This window comes from Salvelinus namaycush, chromosome 33 (genome assembly GCF_016432855.1).
Source record: "Salvelinus namaycush isolate Seneca chromosome 33, SaNama_1.0, whole genome shotgun sequence".
NCBI lineage: Eukaryota > Metazoa > Chordata > Actinopteri > Salmoniformes > Salmonidae > Salvelinus > Salvelinus namaycush.
In genome coordinates, this window is record NC_052339.1 from 22,604,816 (window position 1) to 22,622,141 (window position 17,326).

At 43.4% G+C, this 17,326-nt stretch overlaps 1 protein-coding gene across 3 annotated transcripts in view; it reads right to left on the reverse strand.

Annotated features, from left to right (window-relative positions):
* Positions 1-1,599: 1,599 nt before the first annotated feature.
* Positions 1,600-17,326, reverse strand: part of spata13 (spermatogenesis associated 13) — a 44,683-nt gene continuing 28,956 nt past the window's right edge. Inside the window, exons 1-12 of one of the 3 annotated variants that reach the window (XM_038973370.1) lie at positions 16,343-16,719; positions 12,754-13,188; positions 9,769-9,919; positions 9,266-9,396; positions 8,671-8,850; positions 7,470-7,667; positions 6,628-6,807; positions 6,144-6,376; positions 5,884-6,013; positions 4,610-4,988; positions 2,481-2,555; positions 1,600-2,372 (exon numbers count right to left, since the gene is read on the reverse strand). In XM_038973370.1, coding sequence (XP_038829298.1) covers positions 2,188-2,372; positions 2,481-2,555; positions 4,610-4,988; positions 5,884-6,013; positions 6,144-6,376; positions 6,628-6,807; positions 7,470-7,667; positions 8,671-8,850; positions 9,266-9,396; positions 9,769-9,919; positions 12,754-13,188; positions 16,343-16,432 — 2,367 coding nt within the window. In that variant the 5' untranslated portion in view covers positions 16,433-16,719 and the 3' untranslated portion in view covers positions 1,600-2,187. Of the gene's footprint in view, positions 2,373-2,480; positions 2,556-4,609; positions 4,989-5,883; positions 6,014-6,143; positions 6,377-6,627; positions 6,808-7,469; positions 7,668-8,670; positions 8,851-9,265; positions 9,397-9,768; positions 9,920-12,753; positions 13,189-16,342; positions 16,720-17,326 lie in introns of those variants that run through there. The other 2 variants (XM_038973368.1, XM_038973369.1) reach the window with 2 other exon arrangements.

The window sequence follows — 17,326 nt, forward strand, 5'->3', positions numbered from 1 at the left end:
AATGAGGTGTTTTTGGTGTAACAGTAGTGTTATAGGCCTGCTATGCCATTCGGTTCTGTTATATAAAATACGAATTAATCGTTGTGTGATCTTGCAAGACATTGACTCAGCTTTGATCTACCTTTACTAAACGAGCACCATTGTGAGAAGTGATAATCTACTATTTGTAATAATAATAATAATAATAAGTGATGAGTAGGAATATTATGTAACAGATCTGGATGAGGGTTATTTTAAACGGTTGGAGCGCCCTCCTGGTTTTAGCCGGACAGCGCTAAACTTTGATTTGATTAGCTTGAATACATGGTTAAAATATTCCTATTACAGAATAAAATAAAACAAAGGGCTGAACTATTAATTCATATAATTGATTTGCATAGATTTAATAATTAAATCAATTGTCCAAGTAGTGAAGATAAATCATTACTACACATAATTGCTGGACATTTGTTTGAAAATAGCCATAAAAGCAAGCTTTTGGTGTGGTGTATTCATGCCACTCAATAAACTATAACCTAAATGCATTACTACCTCCAACTTGGCCCAATTCACATTTCCAATTTCCCACCCTGACATAGCCTGCCCTAACGGGCCCTGAGTCTCAACCAATAGTCAATATAGGCTAAAGGTCCCAAGCAGAGCTACAGCAAAGGCTCTTGGGCTTTACTGTGGACACTGGTTTGGGTGTCCTCAGAAGAACGGTGTCGCTGTACCCAAGTGGTCACATATCTTTCTGGGTTCTACCCCCCCACGACTCCTTTATACGAGTCAGTCACACACTGTAAACGTTTTTATTTTAGTGAATGGCCTAAAACCTACGTTTTCTATTAAGGTACTTAAAGCTAATTTTATGGAGACGAAAAGTGCGTAATCATTCCAACGCATCGGCTTCTCGGGTGATATGACAACACAATTACAGTTTTACTCGTCACTTGTTTTGGTTGTTAAAAATTCGAATTATTCCCATTCACCAACAGCAGGTAATAATATTCCAAGAATATGCTATACTTACACTGGTACTGTCTCCGTTATTGCCATCTCTGTCATCTCCGCTCGTCAGCTCGCGCTCTGTCCCCATGACACCGGCACAGGGACATTACTTCGCGCCTCTCATATCATCCGATTGTTCGCTTCTGAGTGAGATCGGTCATTTCTACTGTTCCACTCTAAAATGTAAAATATAAAGATGGAAAAAGCAGCACCCCTGTGTACTGGTTAAACCGTGCTGCTGTGGGGCGTCTCGCTATCTACCCTGAGCCGCCAGTTGAATGTAACCAGATCCGACCGCACAGGTGAGGAAGCAGCGACTAGCTGGGGCTCCTTCAGGTGTCCACTAGTTACCACAGCCACAAAGTCTACATAGGTTATATCGTTAAAAAAGTATGTTAACAAACATTTGCTTTTTGGTCTTAATTTAAGGTTAGGGTTTGGTATAAGATAATTTGTAGAAATTGGCGGGTTTGTAACTTTGTGGCTGTGGTAACTAGTGACGACCCTCATTCATTTTGACAGAATTCATATGATTACAGCAGATGTTACATATCTTTGAGAGATACATTTCTCACAACCAACCAATAAAATTGAGAAATACACTACTTGTATTTGGTACTTTTTGTAAAAGAGTTTATTTACAACAGTGTTAACAGGGTTACTGAATGTGCAAATGCGTGTGTAGACTGTCCTCTGGGCATTCAGCTCTCAGAAGAGCCACTTGTGTCTTCACTAGCAGTCCAACTCCAACAGGGACCAGCCTCAGCGAAATGAACTAAAACCAAGGTAGCAGGTAAGTACTCAACTCCTATTTGAAGAGCTAAAATGTGCTGCACATCATGGTCATAACTACATGAATACAGGTATGTGCTGGGCGGTTGGGTATTAAGGAACCTCAGACCTACAAAAAGCAGCATCTTTACCACACCAGCACATGGAGGGAGTCAGTCTGTATGCATATTAACACTTATGGAAAATCTCTCCCAATTTGCAGGCACAGATTTGAATAGACACAAATAGAAACCGAATAGACATAACGCACACACAAGACCACAACAAAATATACATACACTTTAAGAGGCACACAAACACATTGATAAAACACACATTACACAAAGTAGTACGTGCACAGATACTATGCTGAAATATGTAGGTCCATAATTGTATGTTTTTCTCTGAGTCCTCAGGGCGAGATCCTCACTTCCTGAACAAGGCATGTCGGGTGAAGGTGTACCACAGGTGGGCGGGCTTTTGCTTGGGCTCGGCCAATGTGAACACCTGCTGCTGAGGCACACTGGTTGGCACAGTAACATGGCGCTGGTGAATTGGATGCAGGGGTTGGTGGTGGTGGTGGGGCGGGACAGAGCCAGAGTAGCCTATGGCTGAGAAGAAACAATGTTTTTAAAACATTATTTGTAATAATAAGAGTATTTCACTAAATCCAACACCACAGCAATTGTAAGAACACAGAAGTATGATTGCTTGCTTACTCTTCATTTTCCCTTGTTTGGATCTTCTTGCATTGAAGATTGCTTGTTTTCTCTGCGTTTCACTGATCTTCATTCCTGTCATGAAATTAAAAAAATACCAGTCAACCCAATGTCATTCAACATGGACTTACTTACACGCTCTCCTCTTGTGAATGGTTTTAGATTTTATTTATTCGAAACCAAAGAAGAAAAGTGAAAGACAAAACAGTACAGATAAAACAGTTTGCAGGTGAGGTTGAAAACAAAAGAGCTTATACAAAAACCATACCAAAAAAAACCGTTCAGAAGTTTGGGGTCACTTAGAAATGTCCTTGTTTTTGAAAGAAAAGCACATTTTATGTCCATTAAAATAACATCAAATTGATCAGAAATACAGTGCACACATTGTTAATGTTGTAAATTACTATTATTGTAGCTGGAAACGGCAGATTTTTAATGGAATATCTACATAGGCGTACAGAGGTCCATTATCAGCAACCATCACTCCTGTGTTCCAATGGCACGTTGTGTTAGCTAATCCAAGTTTATAATTTTAAAAGGCTAATTGATCATTAGAAAACCCTTTTGCAATTATGTTAGCACAGGTGAAAACTGTAGTGATGATTAAAGAAGCAATAAAACTGGCCTTCTTTAGACTAGTTGAGTATCTGGAGCAACAGCATTTGTGAGTTCGATTACAGGCTCAAAATGGCCAGAAACAAATAACTTTCTTCTGAAACTCATCAGTCTATTCTTGTTCTGAAAATGAAGGTTATTCCATGCGAGAAATTGCCAAGAAACTGAAGATCTTGTACAACGCTTTGTACTACTCCCTTCACAGAACAGCACAAAAGGGCTGTAACCAGAATAGAAAGAGGAGAGTGGGAGACCCCGGTGCACAACTGAGCAAGAGGACAAATACATTGGAGTGTCTAGTTTGAGAAACAGACACCTCACAAGTCCTCAACTGGCAGCTTCATTAAATAGTACCCGCAAAACACCAGTCTCAACGTCAACAGTGAAGAGGCGACTCCGGGATGCTGGCCTTCTAAGCAGAGTTCCTCTGTCCAGTGTCTGTGTTCTTTTGCCCATCTTAATCTTTTATTTTTATTGGCCAGTCTGAGTTATGGCTCTTTCTTTGCAACTCTGCCTAGAAGGCCAGCATCCCGAAGTCACCTCTTCACTGTTGACATTGAGACGGGTGTTTTGCAGGTACTATTTAATGAAGCTGCCAGTTGAGGACTTGTGAGGTGTCGGTTTCTCAAACTAGACACTAATGTACTTCTCCTCTTGCTCAGTTGTGCACCGGGGCCTCCTTCCTATTCTGGTTTAAGCCAGTTTGCGCTGTTCTGTGAAGGGAGTAGTATACAGCGTTGTACGAGATCTTCAGAGTCTTGGCAATTTCTCTAGCCTTCATTTCTCAGAACAAGAAAAGATTGACGAGTTTCAGAAGAAAGATTTGTTTCTGGCCATTTTGAGCCTGTAATCGAACCCCCAAATACTCAATAAGTCTAAAGGCCAGTTTTATTGCTTCTTTAAGCAGAACAGTTTTCACCTGTGCTAACATTTTCAAAAGGGTTATCTAATGATCAATTAGCCTTTTAAAATGATAAACTTGGATTAGCTAACACAACGTGCCATTGGAACACAGGAGTGATGGTTGCTGATAATGGGCCTCTGTACACCTATGTAGATATTCCATTAAAAATCTGCCGTTTTCAGCTACAATAGTCATTTATAACATTAACAATGTCTACACTGTATTTCTGATCAACTTGATGTTATTTTAATGGACAAAAAATGTGCTTTTCTTTCAAAAACAAGGACATTTCTAAGTGACCCCAAACTTTTGAACGGCAGTATTTGTATTTGTGTTTAATCAGTTAAAGCATACTAATTATAGTTGAACATGATAGAGTCAGTATACAAAAAAATAAGTTTGTGTGTGTGCATGAATGTGTGTGTTTAAGAGTTAGGCTACATGAAGGAGACATGGGAAAGACCTTTCCCATCTTCCCAACAACCCCTCTTCTAGTCGCCACCCCTTTCCTCTTCCCTCCTCAGTATCTCCTTCCTTTTCCACTTCCCTCATCAGTCTCTCCGTCCCTTTCCACTTCCCTCATCAGTCTCTCCTTCCCACTCCTTCTCACCCATCTCCTGGTCCTCCTGTACCCTCTGTCTCTCCCTGGCGAAGGCCTGCAGCCAGCGTTGTCTATCCTGGGGTTTCCTGCAGCAGAGGTAACACAGGGTCTCCAGGGTGGAGCTGTTCCGGAGCCGCAAGGCGTTCCTCAGCAAGATGCCCAGCTCGGGGTCCCTGCCATCGGGCATCTGCAGCACCGAGGTGTTGTCCATGTCCAGGCGACCACGGTAGTGCAGCAGGTCGCGGCGCAGTACGTCCTTCTTACAGAACACCAGCTGGTGGTCGAACAGGAAGAAGCTGCGCTGCTGCGTCTTGTTGCCCTGCCGGACAATCCGGGTGAGTTCCCCAGAGTGGATCAGCTCCGAGCTGCGCTCCAGAACATCCGCTCCCTGGGAGAGAGCACACACACAGAGAGAGAGAGAGAGGGAGTGAACCAGTATCTGGGCAGAGGAGGAGACAATGAATATGACTAGTCTCATCTCTAGCCCAGTTTGCTACCATTCATTTTCCCATTAGACAGCTCTGCAAGCGTTATGTCAAAATACATCAGATACTCACTAAATATGGAGTTTCGCTGAGCCAACTATCGTCATTTACTGTCGTCTCACCAGGTATGTACATCCCCAAAAAAGTCTACATAAAAATGTACATGTGCCAAATCCACCTCTTCAGAAAGCTCTCTAAAAACATACCTTATATGGTCTACTTAACATACTTGATCTCTAATAACATGGTCTACCTAATCTACTTGCATTAAATATTATTACAGGTTGATGACATTGTAGATGATATTGTAGATGATAAAATCAATGATCTTTAGGGATAGAGTACTGCTGCTGGATCAGCCGACATGTACGCGGTAGTAATGAGGGATTTTATTGCTGGTACCGAAGAGGTGATTTGAGACTAGTCATTCATTGCCTCCTCCTCTGCACAGATACTGGTTCAGAGAGGGTGTTGCATTTGTCAGATCATTGTATGAGTCATTGTCTACATCTTAAATGGTTAGTGCTAGCCGGGATCCTTGGGAAGTCTCTACTCTAACCCCTACCATAACCCTTAACTATTTTACATTTCAACCTCAAATGGGGTAGGGACCCCGGATAGCATGGACCCATGTTAAACGACACCTTATTTCCCAGACTGAGTACAGGAGACAAGCACAAGGTTGAAATGGGTTTCGATGCAAAGCCTTAACATGAACACTGTAGTAGCCATGTAATAATATGGTGGTAAAAGGTTTCTGCTACAGTAACAATGTAAAAAAGTAGTGAGGAGCCTCACCTCCCAGCGTAGGATGGCCACCTGCCAGTGAGCTATGGCGTCAACACTCTCCAGCCTCCTTTTCCCCTCGTTGATCAGGCTCGCCACATTCCTCATCGCCTCGTACGCGTCACTAACTCCACCATAGTCACTACAGAACACAACATCAACAGCATTCGAGAGTGTGAAAAGGTTTGTGTGTGTGTATTCGTGTGTGTGTGTGTGTGTGTATGTAGCGAAGTTAGTAAAGGAAAAAGTGGTCAGTGTGTGTTGTGGCCTACCTGTGGTCTTTGGGGGTGTATTTGAGCAGCTCTCCCAGCTGCAGGGGGTATTTGCAGATCTTCTGGACGGGCGTGAGCAGGAAGCCGGCGATGGAGATGTCAATCATCTGCTGCAGCAGCCGGCAGGCCTCAAAGAAGTGCTTGTACCTGCCCAGCTTCATGAGGCGCTGCAGCTCCCCACACGCTGCAGGGTGGGTGTTACAGTACTCAGAGTAGATGGAAAAACCCTCCCCCTGAGAGAGAGGATAAGAGAATGGGGGGGTGAGTGAAGAGGGTGAGAGTAGGTAAGGAAGGAAAGAGTGTGGGAGGGGGGGAAGAGGGGCAAAATAGTTCAATAGAGCCAAACGGGGATATGACTGTGTTGAAATGTATAACTGTGTAATGTATTCACGGAGCAAAAAGATAATGGTATGGAAAAACGCTGGATCCAATTCTGAAAAAAGTGTGTGTGTAAAGAAAGTGTGTGTACAAAGGGTATAACAACCTGTAAGAGGAAACAGGCTCCTATCTCACTGAGGTGAGGCTGGTCTGTGTTGTACTTCTTCTCCAGGTCTTTGAGGAACTGTCTCTGGAACTTGTAGATGTCCTCGATGTTACTGAAGATGGTCTTTAGCTGCAGCTCAGTGAACATGCCCGGGTGTTTACCACACTGACGGATATAGCCCTGGGAAAAGCATTAGACATTTTGTCTGGATCAAAATGAGGCTTAAGTGGTGGGGTGTGGCCAATGGTGTGGTCTCCGATCAAACATTTTAGAGGCCCTCCTGTTGGGCGCAGTGACAAAATGTAGCTGTTTTAAAGCTAATGTGTACATTTATACACATTTTTTACATGAGACAGAGAAAATGTGCAGTATTAAAGCAAATTTACTGCAATTCTACACATTTCACCATAGCTCATGCTATCTGAGCGACACAAACAAACAAAATCAATGGGGGAAGACTGTCTAGCTTTTATTTTTGTGATTGTTAGTTCTCAAAGATGATCTTATCACAAAATACACTAGTATGTTATCTTTTCAACATACTTTATATCTGGTTTTAGTCCTTTAAGTTAACACTGGAAAAAAATGTCTAACCTGAAAATAATTTAAATAAAAATAAATAACACTAATTAAAATGTATGTATTTGGACATAGGCGCTGAAAAAAACAGGTGGCCCACCCAAGACTTTTCTATGCAGAAAAAAACACTGACATAGATGTTGTGTTCAATGCTAAGGTTTGACCAGCAGGGGGAGCCAATGGGCAGAAAACCTGGTGGCAGGTTGGAAAGAGATTGGTTAGGGTTGGTTAATGTTGGTGGTTGTGGTCGAGCCTCCACCCACCTCACAGATGTCCCGGAGATGTTTGATGTAGATGCGTTCAGTATTCATGATCTCTTTGACCACGTTAGTCCTCATCTGCTCACGGTGCTCGGCGCTGTGTGTGTGAGTGTCCCGGGTGTCAGTGTGTGCGTCCTCTTGGTCCAGAGCACAACTCTCTACACTTTCTGCTCCTGAGTCCTCCTCCTGGTTCACACGAACCTGTCAATCAAACACACTCCCCCACGTTACTAGGGCAACCACAGAGTCACACAGTCCACCTAGTTAACTAGCACCTAGAAATGAAACTTAACCCAACCTACATCCCTATGGTAACATTGGAAACACCATGTATGGTTAACAAGCCCCTGTCTGTCAACAACAATCACCAATAGGGGAAATTACCAAGCGGTCACCCACCTGTCAATGAACTGGCCTCGCCATGGTTACCATAGCTTGCCTTAGTAAGACGCAACTGTCAATCAACACAAGTCGCCAGGGAAACCACTGAAACGTCTGAACCCCTCAGCCCTTGAACACACACTACTAAGGGGCGTGGTTGGCGCTAAGCCAGTTTCAGATCCTTTGGCTGGGAAGGTCTACAGTAAACATCAATTACACAGGGAGGTCAATGTCCACTTAGACAAAACATGGACACTTCTTATATTTCAACAACCTAACCATCATGTCTTGTACAGACAGTTGTTTTGTTTGTGGTTCTTTTAAACATTTTTTTTTAGCTTTATGGCCTGATCTATATCTTGGTGTTGTGTAAAAATATCAATAAAACATGAAGAAATGGTGAATAATTGACTGATTGAAATTGAAAATTAAGAGTTAGTGCACCAGACTGACTTCTTGCGGATAAAAATCAGCGCGTGATGACATAGTGCACACAAAATGTATTTTTCATGTACCGAATAAAATTCTAAAGTTCAATGTGTTTGCATCGCATCTTCAACTCTACCGATAGTTTTGTCACAAAAACTGTTGAGTTAAATAGCAAATGTGCTACTCTGGTCTTTGGAAATTTCTTGCATAATACATTTTACCGACACAAAATGATCCCACCATGTCGAACTAACAAATGATCTGTCGGCATTTATAAAATTGTACCGAAACTTCCTGTTTCCATCACAGCTGTTGCGATGTTTTTATTTATTTATACGGTATGACTTTACTCACATATAAACTGTGGATGGAAAAGTGATTAGAGTAGTTTTACCCTGACGAAGCTAGAGGGGAACCAGGCCTCCCTGTCTGCCCCCATGCCCCACCACCAGTCCTTGTGAGGGGCCTCCAGCACCCGGATCACATCCCCCGCCTTGAACGCCAGCTCCTGCTCCTCCATCGTCACATGGTCCCACAGGGCCTCCGCATACACCGCTTGACCCTGGCTTATCCACTGACACACACACACACACACAGAGAGAGATAAAAAAAACTATTACATACATCAGACTGTCTGATGGCTGAAGGTTTTCCAGTTAAAGAAATGAGAAGTGTCACATTATTCCCCTGATGTTTCTCTGTACTCAGAGTTACAGAGTCAGAGTTTTATGTAATGACAGACACACACAGATAAATACAGAATTACATGCACAGCACACTCATGTCCGACACACAGATTATGCTTGGACTTGGACACCAGAGCCGTGTCCAAAATTTGACCAAAACAGATCACACACAATTACATAGAAATAGACACAGCAGAGACGACTTGGCAGAAACGGCATGTTGACTTGGAGAGACGTTACGTCTGTTGCCAGGAACGGTAACAGAACACACTCTGCAGGTAAACACCCAGGTAGGCAGCTCACCTGGCTGAGAGCAGACAGCTCCACCCCAGGCTGCAAGTACGTTGTGACGTCACTGAGCTCATCGAAGCTCCCCTCCTCCTCACTCACACTGTCACCATCCACCGCTGCAGAACGCTCTGAGCCGGCGTCTGCTTTGGGGAGGAGAAGACAGTCAAACATTATACATGCTCACACACTGAACGAGGGGAAACATACTTTTACATTATACTTTCAAAGAGCTCTTCTGCTTTGCTGTTAATTTACAGACACTAGACCCACTGCCTCATTCTCACACACCCTCACCACTCAACCCCACTCTGCCTCATTCTCACAGACACTCACCACTCAACCCCACTCTGCCTCATTCTCACAGACCCTCACCACTCAACCCCACTCTGCCTCATTCTCACAGACCCTCACCACTCAACCCCACTCTCACAGACCCTCACCACTCAATCCCACTCTGCCTCATTCTCACAGACAAGCTCTCTCCATCTTCATTCCTCTCTTTCACACACACACACCCTCAACACTGAGGACTCTGTGTAGTTTGCGTCGTCCGAGGCGGTCCAGTCCAATGGGGGTGCTCTGGGAGAAGGTGGAGGGGCGGAACCTGGCCGACACCGCTTTGTAGGGGGGCACCTGGTGGGACGGGACAGGGGGGCGCGACAGAGGCTAGAGGGACATGGAGAGACAGTGTTAGGGCCTTTGGGGACAAATCACAAACGGGGCATTATTTTACATACTGGGCATTTCCTCTGGAATACAGGTGGTGTAAATGATTTCACTGAGTTACAGTTCATAAGGAAATCAGTAAATTCATTAGGCCCTAATCTATGGATTTCACATGACTGGAAATACAGATTTGTACAGTACCAGCCAAAAGTGTGGACACCCTACTCATTCCAGGGTTTTTCTTCATTTTTTACATTGTAGAATAATAGTGAAGACGTCAAAACTATGAAATAACACATATGGAACCATGTAGAAACCAAAAAACTATTAACCAAATCAAAATATATTTTATATTTGAGATTCTTCAAAGTAGCCAACCTTTGCCTTGATGACAGCTTTGCACACTCTTGGCATTCTCTCAACCAGCTTCATGAGTAAGTCACCTGGAATGTATTTAAATTAAAATGTGTGCCAGGTTAAAAGTTAATTTTGTCGAATTTCTTTCCTTCTTAATGAGCCAATCAGTTGTGTTGTGACAAGGTAGGGGTGGTATACAGAAGATAGCCCTATTTGGCAGGAACGCCAGTCCATCATTACTTTAAGACACGAAGGTCAGTCAACACAGAACATTTCAAGAACTTTAAAAGTTTCTTCAAGTGCAGTCGCAGAAACCATCAAGTGCTATGATGAAACTGGCTCTCATGAGGATCGCCACAGGAAAGGAATGCCCAGAGTTACCTCTGCTGCAGAGGATAAGTTCATTAGTAAACTGCACCTCAGATTATTTGGGCTGCAAATGCTTCAGAGTTTAAGTAACAGACACATCTCAAAATCAACTGTTCAGAGGAGACTACGTGAATCAGGCCTTCATGGTTGAATTGCTGCAAAGAAACCACTACTAAAGGACACCAATAAGAAGAAGAGACTTGTTTGGGCCAAGAAACACAAGCAATGGACCTTAAACCTGTGGAAATCTGTCCTTTGGTATGATGAGTCAGAATGAGATTTTTGGTTCCAACCGCCGTGTCTTTGTGAGACCGAGTAGGTGAACGGGTGATCTCTGCATGTGTGGTTCCCACCGTGAAGCATGGAGGAAGAGGTGTGATTGTGTGCTTTACTGGTGACACTGTCTGTGATTTATTTAGAATTCAAGGCACACAACCAGCATGCCTACCACAGCATTCTGCAGTGATACACATATGTGGGAACTCCTTCAAGACTGTTGGAAAAACATTCCTCATGAAGCTGGTTAAGAGAATGCCAAGTGTGCGCAAAGCTATCAAAGGCAAAGAGTAGCTACTTTGAAGAACCTAAAACATTTCTTGATTTGTTTAACACTTTTTTGGTTACTACATGATTTCATGTGTTATTTCATAGTTTTGATGTCTTCACTATTATTATACAATGTATAAAATAGTAAAAATAAAGAAAAACCCTTGAATGAGTAGGTGTATCCAAACTTTTGACTGGTACTGTATCTGTTGGTCACAGATACACAAAAAGGTAGGGGCATGGATCCTAAAACCAGTCAGTATTTGGTGTGATCACCATTTGCCTCATGCAGCGCGACACATCGCATAGAGTTGATCAGACTGTTGATTGTGGCCTGTGGAATGCTGTCCCACTCCTCTTCCATGGCTGTGTGAAGTTGCTTGATATTGGAGGGAACTGGAACACACTGTCATACATGTCGATCCAGAGAATCCCAAACATGCTCAATGGGTGATATGTCTGGTGAGTATGCATGCATTGAAGAACTGGGACATGTTCAGCTTCAAGGAATTGTTTACAGATTCTTGCGACATGGGGCTGTGCATCATCACGCTGAAACATGAGGTGATGGTGGCAGATGAATGGCACGACAACGGGCCTCAGAATCCCGTCACCGTATAGCTGTGCATTCACAATGCCATCGGTAAAATGCTAAATGTGTTTGTTGTCTGTAACTTATGCCTGCCCATACCATAACCTTACCGCCACCATGGGGGACTCTGTTCCCAACGTTGACATCAGCAAATCGCTCGCCCACACAACGCCATATACGCACGCTGCCTGCCATTTGCCCGTGAAGAGAACACTTATCCAACGTGCCAGTGGCCATCGAAGGTGAGCATTTTTCCACTAAAATCAGTTACCACGCCGAACTGCAGTCAAGTCAAGACCCTGGTGATGACGACAAGCAGCCAGATGAGCTTCCCTGAGACGTTTCTGACAGTTTGTGCAGAAATTCTTCAGTTGTACAAACCCACAGTTTCATCAGCTGTCCAGGTGGCTGGTCTCAGACGATCCCGCAGGTGAAAATGTTAATGTCCTGGGCTGGCGTGGTTACACGTGGTCTGCGGTTGTGAGGCCAGTTGGATGTACTGCCAAATTCTCTAAAATGACATTGGAGGTGGCTTATGGTAGAGAAATGAACATTCAATTCTGGCAACAACTCTGTTGGACATTCCTGCAGTCAGCATGCAAATTGCACACTCCCACAAAACTTGAGACATCTGTGGCATGGTGTTGTGTGACAAAACTGCACATGTTAGAGGGGCCTTTTATTGTCCCCAGCACAAGGTGCACCTGTGTAATGATCGTGCTGTTTAATCAAATTCTTGATATGCCACACCTGTCAGGTGGATGGGTTATCTTGGCAAAGGAGAAATGCTCACTAACAGGGATGTAAAAAAATCTGTGCACAAAATGAGAGAGATAAGCTTTTTGTTCATATGGAACATTTCTGGGATCTTTTATTTCAGATCATGAAACATGGGACCAACACTTTACATGTTGCGTTTATATTTCTGTTCAGTATATATCTAGCCATTGTTTAGAGGTGAGGTTCTTACAGAAGGCAGACGGTCCTCTCTCTCCTCAGCTCCTCCAATAACAGACATTGGCCGTCTCCTCCGGCACTGGAGATCTCCATTCATATTGTAGTTCTCTGTGCTGTCACTGTCCTGCGAGCCTCCATTGCTTTTGCAGTCTTGACAGGGAGTTCCATTTGTAGTCCTCTCCTTAGGATGTAGCTCCGTCTCCTCCTCGGGGATGGCGTACTTCCTGGCTACCAGCTGAGCGTAGTCAGAGATTGGCCGAGGCCTCGATCGGCCCGCCCTTTGCCTGGGGATGAAGGACGTGGACGTTTCTGTGGAACCTATTTTCGTCGGTGAAGTGGGAGACTCTGGGGGACATGTTGGTGTGAGAGAAGGGGTACTGGTGGCTGAAGGAGGGGGCGTCTCTTCACCCCCTAATAGTGCCTCTCTGCCCTGTTCATCTAACGTACCCTGAAGGTGAGAGCAAAGGTGAAAGGTCAATGAGATGCCCCACAATGTTTGCTTCTAACAAACATCTGCAGGAAGGAAGGTCTGAATCAAAAACAGAGCATGCCATTTAGTTGACGTGTCATTAATGTGGAAAGTTATTACTAATGTCTTTGGACTCTGTAATATAGAATATATATTTGCACATTCTATTCCCCATATCACATAACCTCAAGAAATAAAAAGGTCTTATCAAATTGTATGTGTACACACAAGTAGGAGCGATAGCGGAGTGCACATTTATTCCTATTTAGGTTACTGGTCATTTGAAAAATAGAGCAATGTTTAGGCTGTAACTGACCAGAAAGCTTACTACTGTAATGTGTTCTGTTTTAGGCTAGTTTGACATTAGTATTGGTTGTTTTTCAAAGAGAGGGGTAAATCTATTTGAATTCAATCACTTTTTGACAGTACCCCTTTAAAAATTGAACAAAACCTTTCATACATACAGTGCCTTCAGAAAGTGTTCATACCCCTTGACTTATTCTACATTTAGTTGTGTTACAGCCTGAATTCAACATGGATTAAATAGATTTCTCTCACCCATCTACACACAATACACCATAATGACAAAGTGAAAACATGCTGACATTTTTACTAATTTATTGAAAATGAAATACAGAAATCTCTTCTACATAAGTATCCACACTCCTGAGTCAATACATGTTAGAATCACCTTTAGCAGTGATTACAGCTGTGACCCTTTCTGGGTAAGTCTCTAAGAGCTTAGCACACCTGGATTGTACAATATTTGCCTATTATTATTTTCAAAATTCAAGCTGTCAAATTGGTTGTTGATCATAGCTAGACAACCATTTTCTTTTTTTCTTACACCCCTTTTTCTCCCCAATGTCGTGGTACCCAATTGTTAGTAGTTACTGTCTTGTCTCATCGCTATAACTCCCGTACTGGCTCGGGAGAGACGAAGGTCGAGAGCCATGCGTCCTCCGAAACACAACCCAACCAAGCCGCACTGCTTCTTAACACAGCGCGCATCCAACCCGGAAGCCAGCCGCACCAATGTGTCGGAGGAAACACCGTACACCTAGCGACCTGGTCAGCGTGCACTGCGCCCGGCCCGCCACAGGAGTCGCTAGTGCGCGATGAGACAAGGATATCCCTACCGGCCAAACCCTCCCTAACCCGGACGACGCTAGGCCAATTGTGCGTCACCCCATGGACCTCCCGGGTCGCAGCCGGCTGCGACAGAGCCTGGGCTTGAACCCAGCTAGCACTGCGATGCAGTGCCTTAGACCACTGCGCCACCCGGGAGGCCCCAGACAACCATTTTCAAGTCTAGCCATAGATTTTTCAAGCGGGTTTAAGTCAAAACTGTAACTCGGCCACTCAGGAACATTCACAATCTTCTTGGTAAGCAACTCCAAATTAGATTTGGCCTTGTGTTTTAGGTTATTGTTCTGCTGAAAGGTGAATTCCTCTTCCAGTGGCTGGTGGAAAGCAGACTGAACCAGATTTTCCTCTAGGATTTTGCCTGTGCTTAGCTCAATTCCGTTTCTGTTTTATACTGAAAAACTCCCCAGTTCTTAAAGATTACAAGCATACCCATAACATGATGCAGCCACCACCATGCTAGAAAAAAATGGAACGGTACTCAGTAATGTGTTGTATTGGATTTTCCCCAAACCTAACTTTGTATTCAGGACAAAAAGTAAATGACTTTGTCATTTTTTTGCAGTATTACTTTAGTGCCTTCTTGCAAACAGGATCCTTTTCACTGTCAATTAGGTTAGTGTTGTGGAGTAACTACAATGTTGTTGATACATCCTCAGTTTTCTCCTATCACAGCCATTAAACTCTGTAACTGTTTTAAAGTCACCATTGGCCTCTCCGGCAAATAAGTTAGTCTTTCTTCCTATCTTCATGGTGTCTGGGTGTATTGATACACCATCCAAAGTGTAATTGGTAACTTCTCCATGCTCAAAGGGATATTCAATGTCTGCTTCTTTTTTTTTTTTTTTTTTTTACCTATCTACAAATAGGTGATGATCTTTGCGAGGCATTGGAAAACCTCCATGGTCTTTGTGGTTGAATCTATGTTTGAAATTCACTATTCGACTAAGGGACCTTAAAGATAATTGTATGTTTGGGGTAAAGAGACGAGGAAGTAATTCAAAAATAATTTTAAAACACTAAACACAGAGTGAGTCCATGCAACTTATGTAACTTCTTAAGCAAATTTTTAATCCTGAACTTATTCAGGTTTGCCATAACAATGGGGTTGAACACTTGACTCAAGACATTTCAGCTTTCCATTTTTTATTAATTTGTAAAAAAATTACTAAAAACACAATTCCACTTTGACATTATGGGGTTTTGTGTGCTGGCCAATGACCGCAAATCTCAATTGAATCCATTTTAAATTCGGGCTGCAGCAACAAAATGTGGAAAAAGTCAAGGGGTGTGAATACTTTTTGAGGGCACTGTATTTTTCTGTTGTAGGAGTGCTCAGAAAGTACATTTTTTGACCTGAATGCCAAAACATTCAAGAGATAAAGGTGTTCAAAGTTGACCCATTTTGCATACCCCACCATACCATGAGACATCCATGTCTTCCTTACTGAAAAAAAAATAACAATAAATATACATACACACACACTTGAAGTCGGAAGTTTACATACACTTAGGTTGGAGTCATTAATACTCGTTTTTCAACCACTCCACAAATGTCTTGTTAACAAACTATAGTTTTGGCAAGTCGATTAGGACATCTACTTTGTGCATGACACAAGTCATTTTCCCAACAATTTTTTACAGACAGATTTCACTTATAATTCACTATATCACAATTCCAGTGGGTCAGAAGTTTACATACACTGAGTTGACTGTGCCTTTAAACAGCTAGGAAAATTCCAGAAAATGATGTCATGGCTTTAGAAGCTTCCGATAGGCTAATTGACATAATTTGAGTGAATTGGAGGTGTACCTGTGGATGTATTTCAAGGCCTACCTTCAAACTCAGTGCCTCTTTGCTTGACAATTTGCCCAGGTCCAAAAATGCACTTTCTGACAACTTCTTCCACGGGCAAACATGTATGGAACGTTTTGTTTAAATCAAAAGGGATGGTGTCAAATAGTGATTGAATTCAAATGTATTTACCCAGAGATGTCCTCTTCCCTCCTGGTCCTCCTGATCTTGGTCTGGTCTGGTCCATACGCACTGGAAATGTACACAGTGGATCAGCACCATGGTCAAATGACAACCCACTGGCAGGCCTCTGTCCCGAGGCCTGGGTCTCCCTCTCCTTTAGTCCTCTACTGTACGTTCCCCTGCTTCTCGCTCTTCAACCAAAGTAAATGTGCTCCTTCCCCTCATCTTATCAGCTAAAATCTGCCATCATGGTCCTCGATCAAATAAACCAGTCTTCTGATCGACCCCTAGTCCTCTAACAACCCTAGTGTATTATTCCTGGTTGTGTCTGTAGCGTTTTCCTACATCTCCCTCTGTAAACTTTCCCAGGCTCTGTGTGACTAGTGGACTTTGTCCCCGTGGCCTGCCTGCTGTTGAGGGCAGAGAGGGGCTGGCTGGGGGGGAAGGGAGGTGACAGCAGTGCATTTACTGATAACCACACAGCCAACCAGCCACAGCACACTGGGACGGGAACACTGCTTGCTTACGCAATCCCACCACCACCAATCATAAACAAATCCTAATAATTAACTGTGCCTGTTCTACTCCTTCAGAGTGGCTGGGCTCCACAGCTGGCCTCTACATGTGACCCTGCTGGGAGTCACACAATCAAAGTGGGGACAAATACACTGCCAACGCTGAGACACAGAGTAGAGTGACAGTAGATACGACACGGGGCTGGAGCCAAACAGCTGGGCTGTAGAGCTTGATTGACAATTGACTTGACCAATTAGGGTGGCTAGGTTTGAGTGATGTTAAGACTGTCACGTTTCCTAGTCAAAACAGCTCATGTAAACATTAACATTTTGTATAGTTTTGGTGTTCGGCAGGTTCTTTTTCCCAGCTGTTCGCGCACATTTTTTCTTGAGGCAAGTCGAAGTTCAGTGGACGAAGTCTACGCCCCTTCATCAGTGAGTGGTCAACAGTACTACTCTTAAGCCCTATTCAGACAGG